General features: G+C 38.9%; 1 protein-coding gene across 1 annotated transcript in view; it reads right to left on the bottom strand.

Moving 5' to 3' along the window:
• Nucleotides 1–2,114, bottom strand: part of IKZF1 (IKAROS family zinc finger 1) — a gene marked incomplete at its 5' end in the record, with an annotated part of 54,330 nt that extends 52,216 nt beyond the window's left edge. Inside the window, 2 exons of the mRNA XM_082281373.1 lie at nucleotides 1,509–1,562; nucleotides 2,099–2,114. Of these exons, the coding sequence (XP_082137499.1) occupies nucleotides 1,509–1,562; nucleotides 2,099–2,114 (70 nt within the window). The remainder of the gene's footprint in view (nucleotides 1–1,508; nucleotides 1,563–2,098) is intronic.
• Nucleotides 2,115–13,226: the final 11,112 nt, after the last annotated feature.

Here is a 13,226-nt window from a genome sequence, read left to right as displayed (position 1 = left end):
AGGCAGAGGAGCTGGACTCAAGTCATGGTGCCTCTCACTGCTCCAAGTAGATCCACAGTGAAAAAAGGACTAAAACCCCACTGCTTTTTCTGCTAAGGCCACACATGCTTCAGGAACCGCATGTACAAGGACGGATTTTATTTCATTTACAAATTGGTTCAAAATGCAACAAAACAGTGACGTGTAAGTATATCCAGTTACAATTCCAAATTTGTTACCTGAGGAGAAAGTGCAACATGTCTCTACAGGGCTAACTAGGAATGACTTCCCTATATTAAACCTAACTGGTAATCTTCTGTTGGCATGAAAGATTATTATACTGTTGCTCTTTCAGACAGAAAATGTGTTTGATTTTCATTTCTCAGATGACATTGAAAGTTCTGGGTTCCAATTTTTGATAAAACTTCTCAAATTTTGTAGAAAGGAGGCAGAAAAATAACAAAAGAGAGAGGGAATGAAAATTGTGTTTGTGTATTTCAGAAAAACCCAGTGACCTAATCACCCACACTGTGCCCAGACCTTTACCAGCTACCTCCTATAGCTGGACCCCCCAGGCCCTGAGGCAGCAGTGCCCAAGAGCTGCTTTTGAAGCGAGAGCCGCACACCCAGGTGTCTGCTGTGAGCGAGCTCGGTGATGGGGCTGTTGTGTTCCAGGCTGAACACTAAAAGTGAAAACTGAAAGCCATTAACCGTTGCAGCTGCCAACATATTAGGGAAACTGGGAAAGACAGTAACTTGGCCTTTTTCAACTGCAGAGGCACAACTATATGAATATCTATTATCTCTCTCTAAGCCAATTTTGTAAGGAACCAATTTCCAAGGAAGTTAAGAATAGCCTAAAGGAATATCAATATGGGGTAAGACTGCAAAATCCTACTAATGCGACTACAGGGCAAATTTTAGAAACCTAAATTTTCTGCTATTTAAACATATTTCAAAACATCATCTTGGACAAAAACAATTACAAGCACAAAGTCTCATGCCAGTCAGTTCTTATTTTCTTTTTTCTTCTTTCTTTTTTTACTCCTTTTTTTTTTCTTTTTGTTTTTAAACGTGTAAGTAAAACGGAATGCTTTGGGAAAAAGTCAAATAACCCTATATGGTAAACACAGTTTGTTTGTTTTTCATTGGTATTTTCCCCCTCCCACCTGGTGAACTTTGTTTGTTCTATATTTATTTTGTAACAATCAGAATTTTGCTCCCAAAAGAAGTGGCATAAACATGCACTTGACCATGCTTTAGGGATACGTTACCACAGATTTAATGCAAAATTACATCTATGCTTCTATATTCCCTTGACTTCTTTATTTGCACAGTCCCTTTTAAAAAATCCATGCACCATTGGGCTTGGTATCAAGTGATATCATTAATTATATCTCAATTCCCACTTTGGTTTTAAAAAAGACCCAAAGCAATTTTATTGACAACAAGAAAAACATTGTACTGTGCTAGAAAGATGAGCAGGAATTTAGTATTTTCTTTGTAGAAGTATTTGTTAAGGACCTCACCTGAAACCTGGGACATATCTTGAGCCTCATCTGTTTCCATTTTCCTCAAGTTATCTGAGAAGAGAGGAAAAGCCTTATGTTAATGTAAAATAACACACACATACACACACAGAAAAAGGAAAAAAAAAACCACCTCACACAGACACAGAAGGAGAAAGAAGGGGAAAGGAAAAAAACCCTTTGCTATTTAACTATAAGATTATCTGGGAAGAATAATGTATTTTTCTCTTTATTTCCTCCCTGCATACTTGCTGGAGTATCAGACTGGCACAGACCTTGATCCTTTGAAAAACAGCATTACAGAGATTTATAAAAATATCATTACAAGCACAGGAGGACCAAATTTGTTATTTATTGTTAATTTCCTACTGCATAATAACCCAAAATGCAAACTGACTGCAACAAAATTAAGCAGAAAATTAAATGGCCCTGGGTCATTGTAGGCACAGAATTCATTCTCTTGGTTGATCCATAGTTATGTTCTTTCTAATTTACTGAGCATGCATCGATGAACCTTGAGTCAGCTTGGTGACACACGTACAATCAGCAATCAAAAAACGAAGCAATTTGCTGAAGAATGTCTCATTTACCCAGGCAGGGCTGCATATCTGAGCAGCAACAGCCACTACCTCCATTAATAATGAATACACCTCCAGCCACAGCAGATGGGCAGAGCAGCAGCTCCAGGCTTTGGCCCCTCGCTCGCCTGGGAGCCCTTCCCTCAGACCACACCAGCCTGGCGCTGCAGGCGGGAGAAGTACAGCTCCCGAAAATAGCGAAACAAGCCCAGGAGGGAGAAGGAACCCGTGCCTTCCTGTTTTGCTGACAGATGGCTGGCTCCACAGCATGGTAAGCGATACCAGGAAGCTCCTGCCCTCTGCTTGCGACACACCATCTTCCGAGGAGCCAGATACCAGTGACCACAAGCACCAGGGAGAAGATGTGGAGAGTCAGTGGGGTAGAAACAAAACTCAGGTTCTCAATCAGAAGGGGCCCTGCAGTCCCAGGGCTCAAGCTCTGGCTACAGACAGCTGGTGGCCCCTGGGATAACAGATGTGCTGCTGGAGCAGGTAGTCCCTTCACAACTTGGTCACCACCTTGAAACACGGCATGGGCAGCTGAGGTAGCCTCAGGTGGGAAAGGGATAAAGAGCCTACAAGTTCTTTGTTCAGCCATGGAATGTTAGGTCACATCTCCACCTGCTGCAGCTGGCTCCATATCCTACCAAGCAGAGAAGCTGTTCTTTGCTGTTCCTTATAACTGAGATGCTTGCACCATCAAGCCTGCTTCCTGAAATGAAACAAGCATTTTCTTGAGGGATGGAAGCAGAGGAGGATGTAGCTCAAGTTCCTGGGAGTGTTCAACTTTACCCTAACTTTTTTAGCCCAACTTCCATGATTATTCTTTTCCCAAAACAAGATCTTCATCCTGCTCTTCAAAAATTCACAGTGGGAAAGTGTAACAGCTATTATTGTATTTATTAATTTCATAAATTTTATGGTCTAATCAGTTGCTTCTGAATGTCAACAGTACATCTCAGATCCAATATATTGCTTCTCCCCACCTTCCAACTTACAAATCCTGTCTTTCCTCACCAGGCCCATGCTAGAATTGCAAAAAGAGAGCGTGTAGACTGCAGGACCACAGACAGATAGGATGTTGAACAGATTATGGTCTATGTAGTTTGCAAAAAATGTTGGGTACTCTCACAGAGCATTCTGGCTGTTGCACATGTACCATAATACTGCTTAATATCCAGTAATACTCTGTCTTGCTTTATTCTGCACTTAAACTTTCATTCCAGACAAGCAATTTGTTTAACGTCTATATATAGTTCTCAAAAATTACTACAGCCATGCAAAATGCAGACAGCCACTTTCCACTCAAAAATTTGCATCGGTTCCTATGGGACTGAAGAGCTTTCACTAGGTCCATTTTTAATAAAGTAGTCAGTGGGAAAAGCAGCTTCTTTTGCAAGAGGGAAAGCCCTATGATGGTAGCCTGCTCAGTCACTGGAAGCATGGTGTATTTATGGCAGGTGGCAAGGTACAACCGCCTTACTTCTCCAGCAAGTATGACTGAACACAAAGCAGGAAAAAATAGATATGAATGCATCTATTACTGCCTTCTAGGGTCACCCAGCTACTATTAATCAGTTGATTACTGCACATTTTTTTCAGAGGACAGTGAACCTTAACCAACCAAAAAAAAACACCCCAAGAAAATACCCACCAGAAAAGGGTCACACTCAGGAAGGGCCCTTTGTTCCAGCTGCACCTGCCTTCTCGCTCATGCTGGGGCTTCAGCAGGCCTGGGAGTGCCAAGGGGAGAAGGTGCAAAGGAGAAAGTTTCTTCTAGTTTTGTACTCCTGAATTTACCTGCCTTTGTCATGACAAGTCTTATGCTCAGCATTTCTGCAACTTCTGCCATGCACTTCTCAGCTGTACTCCTTTCTGCATCTTGCTGTCATCAAGCAGAATTCTGTTGGAAAACACTTCCCAATGGAGAAGTCCCATTTCCTGATTTCTTAAAGGAAGAGCTAAACTACAGGACACATTTTTGTTTGCTTGCTTTGGTATTTTTAAATGAAGGTAAACTGGAGTACAGTTTGTTATGGGTTTTTTTTAGTGGAATTGTCTTAGCTTGCTTTCTGTGAGGTTGGATGACTGCCTGTCATGAAACACACACCCTCACATCTCACACTGATGATATCAGGGTTTATCCTCGAATTAGGTGACTTTAAGACATTCGGCAAAGCTGATCCATTTCCCAGGGATGAAACATTGAGAGGAAATAGAGCTGGTGGAAAAGTGAGGATGGAAAGATTTTTTTCCTTCAAAATAACTACTGAGAACAATTAAACATAGTTCCTAAATGTAGATTAAGATCCACAAGCACTAAACAAACAGATAAAAGAAATGAAAACTTTAAAAAATCCTCAAAACTGTTTTGAATCTCTCCCAAAGGAAAATTGTATTGTTATTGTAGCTGGCAAATACTAATGAAATCCCACTAACTTCAGCTTAGGCCCTGCATCAGCAAAGAATATATGACAGGACACCTGCCACCCCATCTCAGTTCTGCAATGGGCCACGTGTAGGTTTTGGCTCTGTGTCTGTTAAAAGGTTTTTCACACCAGACTTGAGCATAACAGGTCTTGGGCTAAATTTTAAGTGCTAAGAGTAGAATTTACCTTTTTGCCTTTGGTATGGTGAATTTATGAATAGGAAACCATGCCCTGATTTTTCTCCCTTTCCTCTGCTCTAGAATCAGCAGAAACATTGTCACTGTCTGGAAAATAAGAGATCCTATGTATGGATATGGAGATTTGCACTAATGCATCTATTTGTTATCAATTTGTAAATCAATAAACCTTTATTTTTTTTATCTAAAAGAACAATGTTTTAGAAATGTTTATGACATCTTTTTCTTGTAAAAAAGATGTTTTGTAATTTTTCATTGCTAAAGTTTTACTTATGGATCAAATTCTTCACTAGCATAAGAAGTGTGTATGGCGTCATTGTCTTCAATGCAGTCACATCTCTTCAGGTTATCAGCTAATTTGGGAGCCCAAAGTAAGAAATCAAAACCTTGGTGGGCACCTGACTGAAAAAACCTTGCTCTCAAATTCTGAACCTCTCTCACTCATTTATAGCAGGACAAGGATTAGCACCTAGGTGATAACAAATAATTCTTCTATTTAGAAATCCAAATAGCTTCAAAGTTTGGCTCCTTATTACAAGAGCTACAAAATAGATAAAATTCCTTTCAAAATAGATAAAACTATTTCTTCAAGGCTGTTCAGATAAGGAACTCTAACCTGTATGCTTTCCTTTTCAGACTGTGAATACCAGATTCAGAGATGAAGTTACTACAATCCTTTCAAAAAAGAATCAAATATTGCAACCTTAAATTACTCAATAATCAACACACACACCCCTGAAAGGTTATGTTGATTTTTTTGTTTTTTAAATAAGGAAGCATCTAAGTAACCATGCTCACACAAAAATTTTGGATTAAAGTTAGTCAGCATTTGTCCGGAAGAAATTTTACCTGTCATGGACTTCCCTCCTTGCAACTTTCTATACAATATAACTCATGCTATGTTTTAATAATATATCAAAATACACCCCATGAATCACTCGAAATACTTCTCCATTTATTCCTAATGTCAATTACAACCAGAAGCAGATTTAGGACCTTTTAGAATTCCAGGTGTAAACAGGAAGAAGCTATTGTAAAGTCAAGATTTTCTAATCTTTCAGAATACAGCAAATTAATTATTTGCAAATCTTGGTTTATTATTTCATCTCCCAGCAAATTCAAAAGTAAACCTCCTTCTCAAGAAATGAATGCTTAGCATTTATACAGTGCTTCATCAATTGAAATAAAGCATGTGTAAGTATGTCTGTCCTCCTATAACCCTGTTCTCTTAGGATACTAAAAGATAGCAAGAATGGGCCACTGATGTGATTCAATGGAATGACCTAATCCAAGGCCAAAGACAAGCTATCCTTTTGTCTCTTCTGTGTTTCCTGAGCTACGTATGTACTGACTTCTCTGGGACAAGATGTGCTCCACACTCAGCACAATGGAACCTCACTTAGGGTAAGGAAATGAAATCACAAATGCTGATATTTGTGGAGCCACTTTGGTCTTACACCAGCACACCTAAACTCAGAGCTGTCCTCTCATCTACAGAGAGCCCTACCTCTGGTGCTGCAAGGATTTCACAAATGTACACCAAAACTAGCTGCACATTTCCTGACAATTCGTAGTTGTAGCCATGCTGAGCAGACAGAAAGGTCCCTGAAGGAACACTTCGGTCTTGAGTGCAGCCCACAAGGGCAGGTACACTTCCATGAAACCTCAAAGCAGAAAATAAGCACTCACAAAGTCTTGAGAGGAGGGGAAATAAACTTTCTACAAGGGACCTGGTGCTCTGCAGGTGCTTTTGCAAACACAAAAAGTGAGGGGAACATGCAGACCTCAGTGGTGGCAGCTCTGGGTTAACTGTGATAAACAAGCAAAGAGGTAAACCCCAGCCTTACTTCTACAGCCACCTTAGGGAAATGCCTGACTGTGCAACCCCCACTTCTGTAAGCAGCCTCTCTGCAGGAAAGGGACCACTCACACTGGTCACTAGAGCAGCTGGCTCTAATGGAGTGCTGGTGTGTGAGCAGGTCTCTCTTCGTGGTCCCTGACATGTCTCACTGGCTCCTCAGCACATAGCCTGCAGCTTTAGCAAACTAAGACTCCAAACCAACAACCAAAACTATAAAAGCTCAACCTGCTTTAAAACCTAAATTGAAGCAAAGCTCTTAAAATGGGTCGTACATTCAACCACCCAAGACACATAAACAGAAGTTTAAGAAATAAGTGAATAAAGGAAAAGGAGATTGCAGCCTGAAAAACATGCTAAACTCCTATAGCCCTTAAGATACCTGACAGGAGAATTTGCACATTAAAAACAGGTTAGGAATGGCATCATCATGTATGTGTCATCAGTCTTTTGGGGTTTAAGCTGGGAGTTGCATCTGCCTGCAGAATGATAGTACAGCTGCATTTCTAATTGCACCAGACAGTCTCAACCTAACAGAACCAAGCCTCTTGTATCCAAGGAAGTCAAGGAATATGGGGCAACAACCAAGAGGAGAGGTGAATAAAGTCACCTTTGTAAAAGGATTTAACTTTTAGCTTCATTTTAAATGGAAGAGCTAATATATATATAAACAGACTTGTAACTTCATGTTCAAATGTGCTAAATATGACTGAGCATGCAACAGGAAGACTGTTAAACATGGAAAAAAGGTAATCGGTATTGTATAACCAATCTTCAAATACTTGAAGAAAACTGCTAGAATTCTACAAACTAGTTTTAATTAAAAGCATTCAATATCTCAGCAAGCAGCTGATAATTAGCTTTATTATTGTAATTTAATATGCTACACTTCACAATCTCTGTGAATGACTCTACTTTAGAACCATTTTAATTCTATTTTTAATTTCCGCCTCATCACACAGCTCAATGTAAATAATAACTACCAAGATGAGGGGTGGTCCTTTCTGAAAACTGAGAGTAGTATTGAGCACTTCAATGTCCTCCCATTTCTGTTCAAAAAACCAAACAAACACCTCCAGGTCTTTTAAAGGACTGCATTAAAACAGAAAAAAGGTTAAAACTAAGTGGATCAATTTCTTTCCCTCTGCATTAATTCTGTATTCAGCATTTTCTACATAGTCTAGGGAGATGTTTACTTTATTCAGTCATTTCTCTATTCCTGCCTAGTGTAAATGCTGGTTAACTACACGAATTGACAATACAATTATGAGCATACAGTGAAATTTCAATGGAGAGCTCCTGTCTGCAAAATGAAGGAAGCACTGTAATTCAACACACAAGATTAAGAAAAGAACTCTGCTAACAGTGCAGATGTGAAACATTTAAATGTCTGGCACATGTAAAATTAATTTCCAGGTTAGGGAACAATTGTGAGGGTGTAAAAAAAGTTGTCTCAAAGATCCTACATAATTCTCAGTTCTTTGGGAATTCTTTTTCACATCACTGACAAATGATAAAAAGTGCATCCTGTATCATGTATGTATTTTCCATATGTGCCCTTCCTAGCATTTTCTGGGCTTGAACTATATTTATGTAACAATTCATTGCTAAAAGAGATAATAAAAGAATCCATTCTTTTATTGACTTTATGTGCAAATTACTGGACTTGATATCATTGCAAATATGAAAAAGGTTCTTCCTTCAAGTTTTTGAATTGCAACCAGAGTCATTATAAATAGTTTCCACAATATGAGAAAAATATGAGGGTAATTTTCCTAATTAAGGGCAAGTTTTAATAACTCATTAAACCCTGTCACCTTTATTCACTAAAAATCAAGCAGAAATGTGGACTAAATTCACCAGGACAAAGAAAATGCACACACTTCCATCTTATAAATAAACTGAATATAAAAGGTGAGGGGTGTAAATTAAGGCACTCAATCTAAGAACACAGCATATTCTCAAGTGGCCAAATAGAGCTCTTGGATATTCTTTCAGAGCTCTCACTCAACGGGAGGCAAACAGCAGATGAATTGTACTTTTTGTATCTATCTAGCTATTTATCTGATTTAAAAAGCGTAGGATGTCCTCACCACAGTGTATCTAAATATGCAACAGAGAAAACATAAAAGCATCTCTTTATGTTGAGAATTGTTATTGCCAAGTATACTCTACAATATATCAGTAGTCAATTTGCCCAAATTATAGAAGGTTTCAGTAACTCTCCTTCATGATCACAGAATTGCTTCCTAATTTCCCTTCAAACTGTTCAGGCTGTTACGGACTATTAAAGGACGTTACGAGCCCGAATAAACATATTAGAGATTGGTGTGATTTTTTTCCCCTTAAATAAACCTAAAAATAACTCCTAAAATTAAAACAAATTAGCAAGTTCCTCCACACTATATATTTCAGTTAACTCACTCTGCTTTTGCAAATATTTTGCGTCCAATCCACTATGGTCAATTCCAGGTTTATACTACGATTGCTCTGCTGTTCTCAGTGAGTTGAAGCAAGCAGAAAAATGAAGCAATTCAGTGGGGAATCTGATCTCTCTTACAGAGCAAGTTTCTCTTTCACCAAGAAAGCTAGGGCAAGTGGGATCAGAAGAAGAAATGTAAATCTTTCACATGAAATAAGCAAAATAAGCAAGATAAGTGGACAGTTCCCATCGCTTAAAAAACACGATGATTTCAGTGTGACTGCTCATCCAAGCCTGCAGTCTGACCGACCTTTGGGAGCATTTATACAGGAAACATGAGCATGCTCCCAAACCTGCATGGTCCTATCCCCAAGAATTTGCAATGGTACAAACAAAGCTAAGAACATGCATGTATCCTTTCAGAACTAGGACCTACTTTTGCAGCCATCACAGTGTTGGAAGTAACCTGTTTAGGGCAAACCCCCTGCAATCTCTTCTTGTACACCAGCTTAAAGCATGGAGGAAGCTGTGTTCTGAAGGAGAAGGGTGAGGCAGAAGTTGTTGAGGTTTTAATAAAGATGCATTCCACCATACCTTAAGGGGTACACATAATTCTGTTTAAATTTAGGCAGCAAATGAAACTCTTGTTGACTCCAAGTTGTAGTTAGGTTTATGTATAGATTACAGACATAGGGACAAGAAGCCACAATTGACCTCGGAAGCAGTGAGTTTCCCAGCTGTAGTCAGTCCACTTTGCCGGATAGTCATTGGAGAAAGAAAACTCCTGCAGCTACTTTGAATGAGTGGAAGGTATTTAAACTATACTCCTGTTTAAAAAAAATGCCAAAAAGCTGACAAGATTGAGGCTGTCTGCCTTGCTGCAGATGGCATTCACATGCATCTGTGAACACTCTTCCACTCCAGTGTTGGGGGGGGTGGGAATAATCTTTGGACTATAGAAAAAATACCAGTGAGGAACAGGTCTTTCCTCTTTTGACTCTTGCATTGAGTTGCACGCATTTTAAAAGGCTTCCCAAAGAATCATAGTCCCAGAAAAACTGATGAGAGTCCTTATCTTCCATTTCTCAACTGGCATAATGTATTCCCAGTATTCTTCCTCTCTGAGTAATTTTATACTTGCTAGAAAAGTGGTGTTTGTCACTTGGGAGGGGAATTCCAGGGGAGCCAGCAGCGCATCCTGCCTTACTCTCATAAGGATGACAATATTTTCCAAAGTTCCCATTATTGCTACACTAAATTTTACTATTTTACTATGATTTTTTTGTTTTGGTCTAATTCTATTACTTTTAATAATAGTAGAAAGTAATGACTGGTCAAAATATAATCAAGTACATATGTGAATCTTGACTAAAAAACAAAAATTACTATGGACCCAGCTCTTCTTGCACATAAAACAGGAGAAAAAAAAGTCCCAGAAGGCTTCAATGGAAGTTTTCCTGACAAAGAGCCACACAATTAGGCTGTGATCCATGACTTTTGATATCCTCTGGACTTTTTAAGAGTACATCGCCAAAAATGATCTGCCAGAACAGCATACGATTCATTATGCCCTTGTTTTTTGTTGCTGAAATACAGACTGGACCCATTTCCTTGTTTTCTGCAGAATTGTGGCGTTAGTGTAAGAAGTACCTAAGCTCAAATAAAATATGTCTGGAAATGTTTTTGGCTTCATTTTGGAGTTATCCAATTTTAATGATGAGAAAGAAGTTTTGCATTGTTTTAAAACTCTGTGGATTGGTTATCCAGTTACAGTTCTGCATTGCTATGCAGTGGAAGCGGCAAGCAGACCAGGTTTTTGGTATTAAGGTCCACAAGGGAAAGGAAAACTGCTGCAGTAATGCTGAGATGGACACTATTGCATTTTTTAATGGCACACTGCATGCAACACAAATGAGAAAGGTGTTGTTCATGTTTATATAGGGAAACAAGCAACAAGATCATTTCTGGAGGGAGTACTGGCAGCTGGGAGCTGGGGTGGAAAGTCAGACATATACGACAATCTTGTCTCTCTAGTGCAACTTATGAGTATGGGACCTACTAAAAATGCACCAAGTCACTTTGGTCACTTGTAGTTAAGCAGCCACCCTGAGAAATACTCAGCTGGGATAAAGGAGGCACATTGGATCAATGCCTAAGCTTCTCCAGTTACTGGGAGCATGAAGGGCAAAGAGAAAAGAGTCCTCTGCCCTGTCTTCCCATCATTACATTGGCCCAGAGACATTAGTGATTCCTCTTCAAATACTAGGGTCCATCACTCCTCCCTGACTGAATTAGGACAGTCAGTACAATTTCACATTATGCTTCTGTGTTCCTGTCATTTCCCCTGGAAGCCATATCCAGTAGGTAGAGGACTCTTGCAAGGATCAGTGCATTAGGTTTGAAATCCTGGGTGCTGTAGATGTCCAGCACTGGACTACCATTGACTTTAGTCTGGCCAGTCTTCTCACTCAGTGGATACCTGATTTCTCCTTGGCTTTTATCTTAAATTTACCTTATAATTAGGGATATAATTTCTATTTCTATTTTTTTTTCATAAACTTGCAGTATATCATGTTCTGAGTTTTACCTATTTTATCCCCCCCCCAAAAAAAAAAAAAAAAAAAAAAAGGAAAAAAGCACATGGATAGTCACCAATATTAAGATTTGTGAGAAAATCTTGAAAATCTTTAAGGCTGAAAGCAAGTCTGGGACAATAGAAACATGAACTACATGAAGTGCAGAGCTCTGCAGTATTTTGGACACTTCCCCCCCCCCCCCCCCAGTTCTGCTACAGACAGCTGTCATAAGGACATGTACTGTTTTAAGAGTTCTTGGTCTTGCACATGGTCTGCACTTGGTTTCTCATGTCCACAGGCTTCAGTTTCAAAGGCTTTGATAAAGGAGTAAGGCATACAGCCATCAAACTAAAACTTGGTAGAGTTTTGCTAAGTATTGAGGGGGTGGGAGCATAAGGCAGTCTAAGCAGCATGTCCAGTGCTTTTTATTCAGTTTTTTCACCAACACTTACAAATTAAAATCAAAGCAGAGCATGACAGTATTAGAAAGAAATCTCTTCATGGGAGCAAAGAAACCTTTTAGAAAAGAGAAATAGTACCAACTACTGTATCTACTCTTATATTAACACGCAAACGGGGCGTTTTCATGGTAACGTGGACAAATCCATTCTCACTTTTTGGACTTACATTTTCCCTCAGTAGAGAAGAGAACAAAGAATAAGCAAAGTTACCTAAGTGTAAAAATTTTGTTTGGAAAATTCAGAAGCTAAAGGCATCCCATCCTTCATTTTTCTACTTCACTAAGGCTTTAAACACCTTAAACTATGCAATTCACTAGCAAGGTGAGAGAGCAGTGCAACAAGCCACTCAGAACATGCCCCTGTTTAGCTGATTCAGAGAAAGTATTTCCAAGTACTTGAAAGGAATTTTAGTACTTATTTCTAAATGCAGTGTACTAATATTCTTTTCCTTTACATTTCAACGATAATTTACAATGTTTAATAGCAGTCATACTCCCTGGTACTGCAGCATTCATGTGAGTTAAACTGATGTGAGCAGTCAGCTGAAACTATCAAAGTGTGTCTTTTAAAGGATTTGGACCTTACAATGCATTGCAGTTTTGAATTTTAAAACAAAATTATTAAAGTCTAGAAATGGGTTGTTAATGTGACTGCACAAAATACAATCAGGATTATATACCTGGTTTATTTAATTTAGGTAGGGTTTGGACATCTGGACAATAAATGTATATCGATGTAACCTTGGTAGCATCCAGATACTGGAAAGTAAAATAAGTAGTCAAGAAGCTCTAAATCCTAATCTCCACACAAAGTCCTTGAAAACACTTCTTGCACTTACATGTGTAAGACTCAGTGAAAGGAAAAAAGAAGGAAAAGAAAAAGAAAGAAAGAAAAAGTAAAAAGAAACAACATTCTATTCCTCTACAACAATTTACATAGTTCAAACCAATGGCCATACCAGTCTAAAAATTCTTGCATCCCACCAAACATCACTTTTTGGAGATAATTTGCAATCATACACTACAATATTTTCTGACACAGTACTAATAACTTTCAACAATTTTGGAAGCAGAATGCTTTGCACAATATCTGGCAGCGTTACCATACCTTCTAAACCAAGGTAGAAAAGTAATCCAAGAAGTAATCAGGTTTCTTGAAGCACAAAATTAAAAGTTTCCTTAGAACTGACTGCCGCAG

Source organism: Coloeus monedula, assembly GCF_965178545.1.
Source record: "Coloeus monedula genome assembly, chromosome: 1".
In the NCBI taxonomy this organism is placed as follows: Eukaryota; Metazoa; Chordata; class Aves; order Passeriformes; family Corvidae; genus Coloeus; species Coloeus monedula.
This window is presented reverse-complemented; position numbering and strand designations above follow the sequence as displayed.